Genomic DNA, 16,416 nt, shown 5'->3' with positions numbered 1-16,416 from the left:
AATGGTCACTTGGGTGTGTACATTTGTCAAAATTCATCAAACAATACATTTTAAATGGGTTCATTCTCTTCCATGTAAGTTTTACACCAATAAAGCTTATTTCAAAAAACTATGAGTCCATAATGACAGCAGAAAAAGAAAAAAGGAATAAAAATGTATTTGGCACTATTGAAGATAACTATTATTCATGTCTTACCCTAAAAATGAGTAACTAAAGAAAAGAATTTGGAGGAATTGTAGTTCTTTCCCAATTAATGGGGGAAGTTCTTGATGGAGGATTTACCTAGTAAATAGAGAAGAAATGATAGGATTAAAAACTTAACATCTCGCAAGCCACAAAAAAATTAGCTCAGGCAGTGTCAGGCATTCTGCTAAGTGAAATAAGCCAGACACAAAAAGACAAATACTATATGGTTTCACCCATATGTAGAATCTGAAAAAAAAAAAAAAAAAAGTTTAACTCATAGAAACAGGGAGGAAGTGGTGGTTGCCAGAGGCTGGGGGATGAAATGTATTGATATTAGCTACTTACTCTCAAATGGTTCCATCAAACACAACAAATAAATAAAAGATGATGGCTAGATATATGTGGATTATGATAGATAGATGAATAGACTAGATAGATTCAGACAGATAAAAGAGAGGCTGAAGCCTACAGAGCAAAACGATTTTCAAAATTTGAATGTTTTGAGTGTGCTTTATACTAGGTTTCCAAGTTTTCTGTGAGTTTAAATTTTTTTTTCACAATAAAAGGTAAAGGGGGATCCCTGGGTGGCGCAGCGGTTTAGCGCCTGCCTTTGGCCCGGGGTGCGATCCTGGAAACCCAGGATCGAATCCCACGTCGGACTCCCGGTGCATGGAGCCTGCTTCTCCCTCTGCCTATGTCTCTGCCTCTCTCTCTCTCTGTGACTATCATAAATAATAAATAAAAAAATTAAAAAAAAAAACAATAAAAGGTAAAGGTATTCTAAGTCCTCCCCCAGGAAATTCTGTGACCACCTCATACCTAAGGGGAAATCTAATACAACAGAATGTTTCCTTCCTGCCTTTACAACCTCATCTAATTCCCAATTCGATTTAAAATAAATTTCCACCTCTCATACTCCTGTCTTTCTTCAAAATATTCGATTACTTAGGATGAAAATCCAGCAGACTAAAGAACTATTTCTAATGTTTTCAGGCACAACCTGGATACAGGAAATTTTAGACATGATTCCTAATGATGGCAATGTGGCAAAATGCAAACAAGCAACCTCTACTGAAGACATCCTTTTACTGAATTAGAATTCCCCTATGAAGAAACACCTGGTGAGCAATACGCAGCAAGATTGAAAAGGCTCTGACCACAAGGTAACCAAACAACTCACAGGGCCTCAGAAAGGGGGTCCTTTTTGGAGGTCTGGGAGAGCCTATTTCCTTCTTATAACCCAACTTATCTGCAGTTTAAGAAGTCAAGCTCTGGGTTTGGCACCAGCAGCATCTCCTTGTGTTCTTAGGTAATGACCTCTATCTTACTAACAAGTTACTCTTTCTACTTCTTTCCTTTCTGATTCCTAATGAATTGATGGAGAGTGCTCTCCTCTTTTTTTTCCTATTTCCTGTGTTTAGATCAGTGAAAGGACCAGAAATTGGTTTTGAACTATTGTAAAAGGATGGGAATGATGATTCCTAAAGGAAAAAAAGAAGGAGCAGGAAAAGAGGAGAGGCATATATTATGGACTTTCACAGAATTCACTGAGGGAGCTAAAGAACTGTCCTAAAAGTCTAAACACCCAGAAAATAAGATAAAATAAAGAAATATTTACTTGAAAATAGGAAGAAAGGGATGGTCTACACATCTTTTTGAATATACAGCTATGGTCTCCTAGGGAAAAAATAAATAAAACAAAATCACTCTTTAACCTAAGACAAATGTGATTTCAAGGACTTCCCACAAGTAATAGGAATAGATGAAAAATATGAATTGTGGAATGCCTAGCTAGCTGAGTCAGAAGAATCTGTGACTCTTACTCTTGGGGTCATGAGTTCAAGCCCCACATTGGGTGTAGAGATTACTTAAATGAATGAATGAATGAATGAATGAATATGAATTGTTTTTCTAGATATGGCTACAGCTCTTGAAATGCCTCACTATGAATATTAAAAACACTTTCTTTCACATCAAATACCATCATCTTTCTGGAAATAAAACTGCAAGTTAAAAATTCTGATCTTTCAAATTTCTCTTAGCTTGATATAAATGATGGAACTGAAGGTATTTTCAAGATCACATTTTCCTAGACCTAAGTCCTTAAAACCAAGGATTATATGAATTGAAATCTGTGGATATCCATTTTACTAAAATTCTGTTTCCTTTGACCCTATTTCATGATAACTCCTTTGCCAAAGTTTCCAAAATAATTTGTATTGTTATAAATGAGAATAGATGAGGAGTTAGAATCAATGGAAACACTTTTTAAAGTAAAACCTGTTTGCCTTGCTCTGCCAAAATATTAAAGGATCTTTTCCTAGCCTCAGAAGCAAAAGTGTAGGATAAGCTTCTCTTAGAGGGTTTCCTGCATCCATAAACCACCCAGCTGGATGGATTCAGACCTGTCATCATTTTTATCTCCTTTGCCTCCATATCTGGCACCTCACAGAGTCCAGTTTGTTCCTTAACACCTCTCCAATCAACCCCGTAAACACATCACTAGCAGCTTTACTCATGTCAGGGCACTCTTTGCCTTCCAGTTGTCTGCCTGCATTTCATCTTGACCCTTCCAACCTTTCTTTTCTGTAGTCAGTAATATTTGTAAAATACAAATCTGACCAAGGCATTTCTCTACTTTAGAGATGGATTAAAGATTGAATTCCAAGTTTTTCATATGACTTTCAAGGCCATTGGCAGCCTGGGCCCTGTTTCAGCCATTCCATTCTTGGCTACAATCATCCTTTAACTCACAATGCTTCCCCACACCCTGGATCTTTTCATATGCTATTCATCTGACTCACACCCCCTCTCATCTTTACCTGGATAATAATTCCTACTTCTCTTCGGATCTTTACATAGACACTGCCTACTCTTGGAAGCTTCCTTTGACCACCCAGGGCTGGATAAGTTTCACATATATATTGACTTAAACGTGGGTATGTTTGTCCTATCATTGTATTCATGCATTGTCGTTTTCTCTTTTCTCTTTTCTTGCCTGTCTCGACTATGAGTTCTTTCCTTTCTTGACTGACTTCCTTGAAGGAAAGGACTAAGCCGGGCACATAGTTGGAGCTTACTTGTTTGCTCAGGCATTTATGATTGCATGAACAATCATAAATTCTCAATCAGCAGATTGCCATGCCACTCTCCTTATTTTGCCTGGATTCCCTGGGTGAAGCCAAAAGCAACCCAACTAAGAAAACAATTATATATTAGCAAAAACACTCTAATTCTTGAGAAACACTGTCTGAGACATTCCTCAGTGAAGATTCTTGTCAATATATCCAGGTTCTCTGGGTATAATGGAGGAAGCTAGACTCAATGCCCAATTTTCTCTGTTTCAGACCTGACCCCATTGAATAATAACATATATTAATAAGAAAATCCCTCAAATTCTCTAAATTTCAGTTACTTCACCAGTTAGAGGAGGAGAGTGTCCCTTCTCTTCTTACCTATCCTTAACATTTATAGGAGTCAAATAAGATAGTATGTGCAAATGTTTTCTCCTTCCCCAATTGTGAAGCTTTAAAATTCCTGTTCACCTGTCAACATACATCTGAGACTCATCATTTCATGATTCCTCCGCTGAATGCCTAGGAATGCTCTGTCACTTCTTCCTTTTGTGAGTACTTGGCATGTTATTTTCGAATCATAATTTTACAGTACTGTGCTAACATCTTGTTCATCCTCCTACTATATAACCATTCTAAGCATAGGGCTGTTTCCTTGTCTCTATGCTCCACATGTCCCTCAAAGCAGCAGGGTCAACAAGATGGAATCTGTTTATTCAATTACTATTCTTAATTAATAAATGACTAAAATTTATAAATTATTACGTATTTATAAGGTGTACTTAATCACTGTGTTGGAAAAGTCTTCTATAGTTTTGTCTTTCCTTTATGACTTCCTTTCCTCTCATTGATTTCCTCTCATTGAAATCCCAAGGATTGCCTAATATCTAACTACTACTTTCACAGGATGACCTCATTAATGTCTGACTCTCAGAGCTTTGGAGGAGTTTTGTGAGAAATTCACACCTGGAAAAGTGGAGTGCAAATTGCTTTTGTGGTATTTTGTCTTTCAGGAGATTCTAACAATGAAGGGCCCCTGGAATCCTAGGAGAGAATGCCACTGAATGCTATCCTGAGCAACCAGGTCCTATCTTGGGGAAATAGAGACTGGGGAAGCCAGATAGAAGAGATTTTTTTTTCTAAAATTGGATGCAAATGTAAATCAAGGTCAGTGCAGGGACTAAGGTAAAAATCTCCAAATTCTGGAGTTGAATTTTAAAAATTAACTTCAAAACTATGGAGAACTTATTTCAAATGAACTAAGGAGACTTATTTCAAATGGAAAGATCTACAGCAACAGAAGGTAATTCTAAGACTTCATGCCAATTTGATCTAACTGTGTTATTGAGCTGCAGACCCACTGTATACAGCCATAAAAGTTTCACACTGCACAACCACAGAGAGTGCCATTCCCATAGACCATATGTGCAATCTTATATGTCTTCTCTAGCAGGGTTTTCAAATTAGCATTAACAGTTGTGGCCTCTCATCTTCAATATTAAGATCACATCTGGGCAGCTTAGGAAACTAGTGAACACTTTAGGGATATACCTGTCAAAAAAGCAATTGACCAGAATTGGAAGGTGTCAAAACAGACTGAAAGGATCCTAAAACCTCCACAGAAGAAGATATCTCAGGGATACAACACTGTTTAGACAGAAGAGACTAGAGGGTTACATGGGTGATTTAGGATTTAAGGCCTGTACGTACCTTCTTCACATACAACTTTAAAGTAGAAACAAGTTTATAATATGTCATTACATTTTATATTGCAATGGAAAGAACTGAGACAAATGGATGGATCTCTGCTCCACATACTGAGTATCTCTCCAATAAGTATAGTTCCTATAAAGGAAATGACTAGTTTTTAATATTGAGAGTGCCCAGTCTTTGGGCTTCCCTGAGTAAGCATCTGTCAGTATACTGGGCAAAGGACGGCTTTCAAGCAGAAAGTAGAACCAGATGACCCTTAACTGTCATCAAAGACAAAAATAATACATTGTCAAAAAAATCAAGATAACAGTATCTCAGAGCCCCTAATGACAATCCATTTATCTGATTAAATTTAATTAAATGTCCAAATCAGGAAGTATTTGCATTGCCCCCACAATTCATTATAGTCAAGCCTGACCATTATGACCAACACATTATAGCCAACCCTTATCCTGACCAACCCTTTCTCTTGAGGGAAAGAAAAAGACCAAAATGAAAGTACTTCCTCAACGCAATTTGTAATAAAACAGAAATCTATGGAAACATAAATTAAAAATAGTCCCTATCAATTATGTCACTCAGGTGAATTAAGAGAGAAGACTCTGTCAAAACAACTTCTCTAGAAGCAAATATGATGAAAGAAGGCAGACAGCTAATGATAAGAAAAATTACAAAGCTAGATAAGACTCCAATTGAGTACATTTCCCAATATTTATGCAGAGAATTTTTGAGAATAGTCACGGAAGAAGGATGCATGGGAGGGAGAAGGTATCCAAGACTTCTCTTATGATTATCCTCAAGTCCTGTGTTATGATAGCTCCACATGTCAATTTGCCTGGTCTATGGACCCAGTTAGTTAGCCAACCAATCTGGGTGTTTCTGTGAAGGTATCTTATAGATCTTATGAACACCTACATCAGGTAACTTTAAGTCAAGTTTACCCTCAGTAATGTGAGTGGGCCTCATCCAGTCAACTGAAAGCTTAAGAGCAAAAATTTAGGATTACCAGATAAGATGGATTCTGCCTCAAGACTGCAATATTAAATCCTGCCTGCATTTCCAGCCTGCCAGCTTGTCCCATGAATTTCAGACTTTCTAGCCCTCACAATTGCAGGAAGCAATTCTTTAAAATACACACACACACACACACACACACGTCATCTCCTATTGATTCTATTTCTTTGAAGAGTTCTGACTGATACATGTATCAGTCAACATGATGCATGAGGGCTGTAGTCAGCCACAAACATACTTCTCTGTTCATACTGACTTAGAAAAGAACGTTTCAGCTACTTGCCTTCTTGTTCTGTAGACTCTTTAATCTCTGAACAAAGTTTCACGTCTACTTTACACAATGCTTACAAACATAGCAAACATCCAATATTAAGATTACTTTTTTATAATTAGTCATATTGTAATATATACTATACATAACATATACATAATATGCTAATATAGTTTTTATAATTATTGTGCAGAGCCAACATCAGGAAGCTGCCACTTGTACCAATCCATCTGGTACACTATAATATCACCGGAATGAACTAAAAGTATGGTACTAGCTAACTAAGTTTCCATTCATCCCCCTATGATGTGTGAATGAAAATCTTTAAAACTAGTGAAAGAAAACCAATCCCATATTTGCCAAGTAGGCAAAGCGCATTCATCATAATAAAAGTTATCCTCAGTGGTATCTCTCTCTCTCTCTCTTTGTTGTACCTCTTTCTGATTAATCAACTGTGCATTGCAAAGCACAGCCATGAGGTGAGAGCCACAGGAGGACCCTTGCTCTAACGCTGAGCTGCCAGATTCAGTAATGGATCTGAAACTAAGTACCGTTAACCAGGAACAGGCGAAGTATTTCATTATTAAAATTGTATGAGACCCACAAAATGGTCTATGTGGACAAAGTCACATATGATAAATGCATATGATGAATCTCCACCTTAAACTGTAAAGATGGATACAGCTTTTCTTAGTCGCAACTACCTGTCCTTCACTAAATAAGCTGAATAAAAGTGTTAGAAGCTTATTTCAAAGAGATGCCAATTTTTTTTTTTAAAAAAAAAGATTTTATTTGAGAGAAAGCACATGAGCAGGGGGAGGAGCAGAGAGAGAGACATGTTGACTCCCCGTCAAGATCTGAGCCAAAGGCAGACGCTTAGCAGACAGAGCCACACAGGCGTCCCCTAGCCACACTTTAAATACTTTGTTGTCAAGGGCCATTTCTATCACTGCAGAAAGTTCTATCAGATGGTGCTATGTGAGATCTGACAGGAGGGGGAATTCAGTACTTCACAAATCAGCACACAACAGCAGCTCAGCTGAAAGGTCTCACATTTATTACTGAACCAACCTACTGGTATAGAGGCATAGTAACAGAGAAAATCATTCTCTTGATAAGACATGTCTATTGGCCAGGTAGGAAGGATGTTTCCATATTGATAAGATAGGAACATGTGATCTCCATGTGGCTTAAATATGTGTGCCAATTATGTTTGCTATTTCATGATGTGCGATGCTTCCTCACAGACCCAGTTTGGTTCTTCTCCAGTGTCTCCTCTTGGAATTGTACCTGATTTTATTACCAGTTTTCATCCGAATCCACTGGGGAATAGGACAATTCTGCTTTTGTTTCTTGGCCAGGAATCGCTTGATTCTGAAAGTCTTGTGAGAAGACATGGCGATCACAGTCAACCACACGCAACCAGGATGGCGGCGGAAAGGAGAGAGCGAGATGCCAAATTAACCGCATTGCTTTGGGTTTAGCCCTGGTATTGAGATCTAACGGTGCTCTTACCTCCTCTAGTGGTTCATGGCTCCTGGTATGACCACATGAAAGGGTGGCAGGCTGAAAGAGCAAGCACCAGATTCTCTCTCTCTCTCTCTCTCTCTCTCTCAGACGTGAAAAAGATTAAGTGCCACTAACTGTCATTGATCAGACCCAGCAAAGCCTCCTGACAATTACTCCATACCAGAACCCGTCTTTTAAATTAGCCAACCTCTTCTTCTTTTTCCCCTCTTCATAACATTTTTCACTATGGCCAGAATCCAAAATGTGAGATCCACCAGCTCTTGGAATTTTTAGAGAAAATCTTATCAGAGGATGTTATAAATAAGAACATCCACCATAAAAAAATAAATAACTTTTAAAAAAGAACATCCACCATACCTCATCTGATGTCATGAACAAAATCCCATGGCAAGCCAATCTACCTTCACACATAAATGATTTCACCATCTGCAGAATTCTTAAGGAAAAGTTGGTGGCATTTCTTTTAACTCAATTCTGAAAAATATTCTGCCCTGCAAGTCAAAAATAATTGTAAACTTAATTTTCAGGAAGAAGTGCTATCTTTCAATCACAGTAAGAATCTCTACCCCCTTCATCCTGCCTTTTTGGCAAAAGCCCAGGCCCATGCTTCTCAGACTTGATCTATAGCAGGGACCCTAGAGGGCTTACTGAACACTGACTACTGGCCTACCCCAGAGATTCTGACTCAATAAGTCCAGAAGGGTCAAAGTATCTGCCTTTTGAACAAGTTTCCAGGTGCTACTGCTGCTGCTGCTGCTGCTGCTGGACACTTTGAGAACTTCTGTCCTTCATAAACATTAAGACCCAACTCAAGCATCACCTCATCTCTTGCATGTCTTGCATCCTCTGGGCAGCTATGGTTACTTTCCTTGCTGGGTCCATCAATATTTTTGTTCAGAGCTCATTTAGCCCCCAGCATGTAGCCTCATAACTATTTATTTTCATGCCCATCTCCATGCAAAGACTATGGATTGTCCAGAAGAGAGTGTCAAGCTCAGTTTTGTTCCACTAGCACCTAACACAATACCTCACATACCACAGGAACTCAGTGAACATCAGCTGGATGAATGAGCAAATGAGTGTATGAATGGATATACAAATGAGATATTATTTCTGTCCTCAAGAGGTTAACAGGCTCTTAACTATTACTGAATTAGTAGAAGGTCAGAGTTCTATAAGGGGGCTATGACAAGTGGGTCCCAAATACAGTCCACCTGCCTGAGACAAAATTAACTAGAAAAGCCTAGCTTCTGTGATGCCATTCCTAAAGATTTTAATTCCTTGGTTAAAGTTAGAATCTAGAATTCCATAGTACTGTCAAGCCCTTCTGGTTAAACAGCTTGCAGAGGGGTGGGAAACCACTAGAAAGAATTTAAAGAAATAATTAACCAGTTCTGCATTGGTTGGACTGCCAAGGTACACTGCTCTCTAAATGCCACCTGTGAGGAATGAATTATATTAGATTTCATCCAGTAAGAAACATCTAAGAAGGCAATACTGCCTTGTAAAGTATTTCACTGTTCCTGAGGGAATGAAATAGGTAGGGCTGAGGAAGTCTGCAATAGTAACAAGCTGTGGACTTCAAGTTAGATGGCATCACAGAGCCAATAGTGGACAAGAGGCAGAACAATACAGTCCAGGTGGGCACCTTTGTGGGACCTGCAGAACTTGAAAAAAAGGAGCATGATGTACCTTGTGCCATGCGATGGGAAGGTCAGGCTGGGTGAAGCTGAGAGATTGCCTGTGAATTTCTTTGCTGTCCTTCAGGGATGCCTAGAGGTTTAAAGAGCCATCTAACCTGGCCTTAAGTAAGAAATTTGGCAAGCTTATAAAAAGATGGTAAGGAACATACAGACCTTCTGCAGAGAGATCTGGAAAGAACTAGAAAACAGGAGACTATGATAAATACACTGCCCTTTATCATATTGAGCAAGGAGGTGTGTATGGAATGTGAAGCTTATTAGCATTCAGTCTCTTTCCCCCAAGAGGTATGGCTAGTTTGGCATAGTAATAAAACATAACTTAAAATACTGATCTGCTCCAGCAAATGAAATGAGTAGAGAGAAGTGGCTGAGCATTGTGAGAATTTTTTTTTCCAAAATTTTTTTTAACTTTTATTTATTTATGATAGTCACAGAGAGAGAGAGAGAGAGGCAGAGACACAGGCAGAGGGAAAAGCAGGCTCCATGCACCCGGAGTCTGACTTGGGATTCGATCCCGGGTCTCCAGGATCGCGCCCTGGGCCAAAGGCAGACGCTAAACCACTGCGCCACCCAGGGATCCCAGAATTTTTTAAAATATATGTGTGCTGTTTTGTACATAACAGATAAAGCAAGAGCAATCATACGATGCATTTACGTGTATAATCTTTTTATTTATTTATTTTTTATTGGTGTTCAATTTACCAACATACAGAATAACCCCCAGTGCCCGTCACCCAGTCACTCCCACCCCCCGCCCTCCTCCCCTTCCACCACCCCTAGTTCGTTTCCCAGAGTTAGCAGTCTTTACGTTCTGTCTCCCTTTCTGATATTTCCCACACATTTCTTCTCCCTTCCCTTATATTCCCTTTCACTATTATTTATATTCCCCACATGAATGAGAACATATAATGTTTGTCCTTCTCCGACTGACTTACTTCACTCAGCATAACACCCTCCAGTTCCATCCACGTTGAAGCAAATGGTGGGTATTTGTCGTTTCTATTGGCTGAGTAATATTCCATTGTATACATAGACCACATCTTCTTTATCCATTCGTCTTTCGATGGACACCGAGGCTCCTCCCACAGTTTGGCTATTGTGGCCATTGCTGCTATAAACATCGTGTATAATCTAAAGTGTATTTCACAACAAAAGAGATAAATCTCATGAGTTCTCTTATTAAGAGAAGGGACAATGCGTAGGCATAGAGCTTTCAACTCCACTGTCATATTTATGGATATACAACTTGCAAAAGAAAAGAGTTGATAAATAGGTTTTATAATCACAATTTTAAATAGCAACCACTCCATGTATCTGATCTACAAACTGAGATTTGGGGTGAAAGCATGTGCATTGTCATTTCTCATAATTAGCTTGAGTCGCTCTAGTAATAAGTATAATCTCAGATTCACTATACATTTGGTGTTTCAACTATGCTTCAGTGAGGAGCTGACTTTTCATTTAACCAAGGAAAACTGTCCCATTTGAGGAGAAGCCACTGAGAGGGTTTATTGACCAGGAGCTGCCATCTGGGCAGAAGGCCTCAGAGAAACAGAGGCTGCAAGGAAAGTATCAAAAGGGAGGAATTTAGAGTTTTAAACTCAGAAATAAAACCAGAGAAATCTAAAAAGACACCTCAATCTCCATTTCAAAAGGTAATCAGGAACAACATACAGAGACTTCAATGCACAGAACAACATGTGCTTGTGATTGCTGCTCCATTTGATTGTAGTAGTGAGACAGTGCTTTGTTCCTCACCCCAAGCAAAAGAAAACCAGGAGGAGTATGTCCCATTCTCTAGCCAACTTAGAGGATGTCTTTAAGAAAGGAAAGCAAAAAAAAAAAAAAAAAAAAAAGGAAAGCAGCGAGGCTCCAGAGACTGCTATAAGAAGAGAGGATGGAGGGTGTCCTGGCTGGTTTCCCTATCAGGTATCACTGCCTCTACCAACCCTGTAACCCAAACCCCTAAAATACCCTCTCAGAGTATTTCCACTATAACTCCTTAAAGGCAGAGTAAAAATAGAGTCATCTATCATCTCTGAATTGGACTTAAAACCTGGTTACTGGAACTAGTAGACTTTGAAATCTGAGAAGTGAGAAGACATAATGAATAAAGAGCCCTGGGGACTAAGTCATGGTCCACATCCAAAGTAGACCTCAAAAAAGAAGAGACACTGAAGGAAAAATGAATCCAGTTTTCCTACTGGGAAATCATTTCTCTGCTAATTGAAAATCAATTGAATGGTATTAGTAAAAACATTTCCTGTGTTATCACTTGGACTCCTTGAATGCTCATTACCTGCTTTCTTCAAGGAGTGGATTATACCTGCATGGCCCTGCAGGTATTAAGGGTGCAGTACTGAGATTCAGGTGTGTGCCAGGGCTAATGTACTTGGGGCAAAGCATATTGGTTATGTGGTGCCAAGAACTGGGAAGAACTGAGAATCCCTTGATGAAATCCCTTGATGAGGGTATGAACAAAGTTGCCATGTACTTCTTGTTCATGGAGGGTTTGAGCTACTCTTTATCCTTCAGCACCATGTCTTGGCCGCAAGCTGGGGAGACCTAACAGAGTTGATAGATATGTGGATATGCTGGATCACCTCCCATAGAGGCTTCCCCAGGGATGTTCCCACCTGGAGTGTAGAAGAGGACCAGTTTTCCCACACTTTTCCCTCCAATGGGCCTTATCATCACCCCTTAGTTTTTGATAATCTGATAGCCAATAGATTTTACTCATTTTCATTTTGTGTGATTTGTTTTGTTATTGGTATTATGTACCATTCATGCTTTAGAGTTTTGTGTGTGGGAGGGGGGTTTGCAAGTATGCGTTTGTGTGTGTGTGTGTGTGTGTGTGTGTGACTGATTTCCCTGTTTCATACTATTGTTACCTCTATTGTTTTGAGGTGTTCATACTTTTTCTTACTGGTTTATAAGGTATGGATATGTTTATATATTATATATCTGCATGTATATGTATATATTTAATTTCTCCCAAAGTTCTTCATTTATATTTAACTTGGTTTATGCTTTTTTTGTCATGCAGATATTTTTCTATTTTCTCAAATTTTTAGGATTTGTAATCAAATCCTACATTTATTTCCTTTTATGGTTTTTGATATTCATTTCAAGATTAACAAGGCATTAGGGACACGTGGCTGGCTCAGTCAGTGGAGCATGCAACTTTTGATCTTGGGGTCATAAGTTTGAGCTCTACACGGGGTATAGAGATTACTTAAAAATAAAATCTTTTAAAAAAAAGAGAGAGAGATTTGGAAAGCATTCATCCATCTCTAAGGACACTTGCAGGTTAAATCTTAAATGTGTCCATAATCATATATAGCATGACGTAGGGATCTAAATTAATTTTTCCCCAATTTTCCAAACATTAACCAAGTAACACATTATTTCCCACTAATTTGAGATTCTACATTCTTTCTGAAGCGATGATTACATATATTCTCTTACACTAATCTGCTTATCTATGATAATGCCAACCTATAAGAATAAAATTATCACTTCCCTTATTTTTGTTTTATAAGTTGATTTAGAATATTTTTCAAAATTAAAGAAGTTGTAATTTCATTGAAACTGCATTATAGAATAATTTTATATTCTTGCTTAAATTAAATCTTCACTTTCACAAACAGAATATAATTGCACATATTTACATTTTATAGAATTTTCTTCCTCTAATAATTTTTATATTGATATGAACATATTTTGTGAATTTTTTTATTTTTCACTTTCTTTGTTGTCTTGAAAAGGATCTTCTTTCCTTTTTTGTTTTTAACTTTTTTCTTTAGTACTAGCATCAAAAAAAGTCATTGATTATATGCGTATATTTTATACATGGGTGTGCATGTGTGTGTATGTGCATGTGTGCATGCATATAGTGATCACTTTACCAAATTTTTGTTAGCTCTGTTTCTGGTTAGTTTTCTTAGGTTTTCTTTGTATGTCAGTATCTTCTGGGCACTCCCAGAAGTGGATATGAGGCAATAATTTGAATATAAATGGTTTCCCTGGTAGATGAGGAGATTCCCACCAGAAAAGTGGGTGTGATTCAGGGAGGGAGAGGGAGACCATGTGAGCTAGCCCAGATTCATAGAGGGCCACTAAATGAGCATGCCACAAAGAATCTCTAAGAAATCCTGAAAAGCACTGTTAAAGGAGGTCATAGAGAAGATGTGATTGCTGGTTGGCCCTGACAGTTGGAGTCTCCCAAGCTCTAGACATACTCCTCTCTGCCTCCAGTATATGGTACCAATTCTTTCATCAAGGTAATCAGGTTGATTACACCTGGCAACATAGTTATTCATTTTTGGCTACTGTTCCACAGTCATGAAGAGGCAAAACTGGCCAGGGCAATAACAATAACTTTAAATTTAGTTGTACTTTTATCAAGTCCCTTTCAGAAATGTTCTTCCTCTGGGGACTAGGAACTCTGGTCCAGCAGTCTGAAGTGGATGTTGTGAATCCTTTATGGTGGGCATTGTAGGAGACACAGACACAGAGGTCCACACACTTTATTCCCATGTGCATAGATCCATTCACATTGCTCTGCCCCAGATCTCCAAATTTCCAGTATTTAATCTTGCTCCTCCAAGACACTGGTCAACCTGTGGCCCATTTTATTCTGCCCAGAAGTCCGTGTATATTCTCAGCTCAGGACAGTTTTGCCTCCACACAAATGATGCTCAGAGCTCTGCTCACTGAGAATTCTTTACCTCATTATAGTCTTACACCATCCCAGTGATATGGAAATAGCCTATGACTGGATCTCAACAACATAAGGAACACACAGACTACAAATCCATCCTAATTCACATCTTTACTCCATCAGCTGGTCATATGGAACTCTTCACAAGGTGATAAGAATGAGCAGGAGAGAAGATGAGACGACAGAAGAAAGTGTTGAGAATCTATTCATGAAACTGATGCCTTCTGGATCTGCTCAGGTCTGATCCTAAATGTCCATTTCTAATAAACAATGGATTGCTGCTTATGCAACTTTATGATATGATGGGTCTGACAGTACCTAGTTCGTGGTGAGCAGTTCTGCCTTCATAGTCACTTGACCTTTCAAGAACTGGTGCTTATGAGGGGGGTACTTGACGGGATGAGCACTGGGTATTATTCTGTATGTTGGTAAATTGAACACCAATAAAAAATAAATTTATTTTAAAAATAAATAAATAAATAAATAAATAAATAAAGAACTGGTGCTTAATCTGCTACCACTGAGTATGCTGTGCCATGGGCTGGTCTTCAGATAACAGCTCTCTACTGTAAACAACAAGATCTTGCTCCAGAGCCATAGGAGTGTGCACTGTGGATTTCTTAGTGGGACTTACCAGAAGCTCCACAGAGCATCTTTATCTTCCCTGGAAACAAAGACTATTTTCCTCTTCTTCTAAAACAGTGGTTCTTAATTGGGAGTGAGTTCCCCTTCCCCCAGGGGATATTCAATAGTCTGGAGAAATTTTTGATTATCACAGCTGGGGAGACACTACTGACATCTAATGGGCAGAGGCTAGGGATGCTATTAAATACCCTACAGTGCATTCAGTGATCCTCCTTCCCCTCAAAATATCACATGGATTGAATTGAGAAAACCTGCTTCTTGGGGTATCATTTTGTAGCTGTGAGGGGTCATCCCAGCAGCAGCAGAGTAAGACTGGCTCCAGACCACCTTGTCAGGATGTTAAATTTGGAATCATGGGAGAGTGTCCTCATGATTTAACTCTTTTCTAGTTCTATAGCCTGCCCACCAGGCCCCAGTCAAACACACTTTATATCCACTCCCAAGTTATCTACCACTTCCTGGCCTCGTCCTTCAACGCTTCTTATGTACAATCCTTTTCCCCCAGAAACAGGATATACCTTTCCCAATTGAGCCATAATGTGACCAATTTTGTAATACCAGAGTGTTTCAGGAAAGTACAAAGACTTGAGGTTCTCAGGATATTCCAGGTCTGAGTTTCTATGCTTCCTGATATTAGCAAAGCCCTGTCACATCTGACACAGAGAACAAAGGCAAATAGATAAATGTAGATAAAATTACATTTCCTTACAACTTACAGCCTATTGACAAATACTTGAGACAGGCAGAGCATGACATTCTTCCAGGAACTCCCAACTCTCTTAATATTAATGTTTTGCTAGAGGCAAAAAACAATCTTAGCCTGACAATGGCAAGGCCTCTGGGATCCTTGTAAATCTTCTTTAATGTATGAAAATCCTTTTGGAAATTTCCTTTGCTTCTCCCCATCATCCCACCAACTTAATAGTATATAATCAATCCCTCTTCATAATCCTAAGGCCACTCTTTCTGTCCATGGGTCCTGTCCCCATGCTTAAATAAATAAATAAATAAATAAATAACCTTTCTTGCACTGACAACATCTCAAGAATTCTTTCTTGATTGTTTGCTCCTGGACCTCACATCAAATCCCACCAACACCTGCACATTAAATCTGCCATGTCGTTCTGCCACACTCACGATTAAATCCTTAGTGTACTTTTCTGCAGTGTTCTTTCTAGAAAAGATAGATGGCAGTCTTTTTGAATGCTGCCAAGGAAGATGTCTTACTCCACAACAGGCCCTGAATTGGCAGCTGGCAAACTTGGGCCTTCACTCTATCCCTTCAGCATGTCACTGGCATTTAACAACAAACCACCAACCCTGTGGTCCTTAAAGTCACTACTGCCATTCGCAGTTGATGCTTGCATCTATCCAGAAAATCTACATATATTTTGAATTTCTCACATATGCAATCATTAACCACAAATGAATATGAGAAAAAAATCCCATTTACAATAGCAACAAAAAGTAAAATACTTAGGAATTAATATAATAAAAAGATAAATAACATGTTCATTATCAATAGAATATATCCAAAGAATATGATGTGATATATG

General features: G+C 38.6%; 2 protein-coding genes across 3 annotated transcripts in view; both read right to left on the bottom strand.

Moving 5' to 3' along the window:
* LOC106559386 overlaps positions 1 to 16,416 on the bottom strand; it is a 74,018-nt gene that overhangs the window by 47,793 nt on the left and 9,809 nt on the right. Inside the window, exon 2 of one of the 2 annotated variants that reach the window (XR_005365711.1) lies at positions 10,564 to 10,623. The exons of the other annotated variant lie outside the window; for it this stretch is intronic. The gene's annotated coding sequence lies outside the window, so the exon portion shown is untranslated. Of the gene's footprint in view, positions 1 to 10,563; positions 10,624 to 16,416 lie in introns of those variants that run through there. 2 annotated transcript variants of the gene reach the window in all.
* LOC100688002 (60S ribosomal protein L39-like) lies at positions 7,295 to 7,671 on the bottom strand. The gene has a single exon (XM_038550869.1). The coding sequence runs from the start codon at positions 7,654 to 7,656 to the stop codon at positions 7,501 to 7,503; it is 156 nt and encodes a 51-aa protein (XP_038406797.1). The 5' UTR covers positions 7,657 to 7,671; the 3' UTR covers positions 7,295 to 7,500.

This window comes from Canis lupus, chromosome 10 (genome assembly GCF_011100685.1).
Source record: "Canis lupus familiaris isolate Mischka breed German Shepherd chromosome 10, alternate assembly UU_Cfam_GSD_1.0, whole genome shotgun sequence".
NCBI lineage: Eukaryota > Metazoa > Chordata > Mammalia > Carnivora > Canidae > Canis > Canis lupus.
This window is presented reverse-complemented; position numbering and strand designations above follow the sequence as displayed.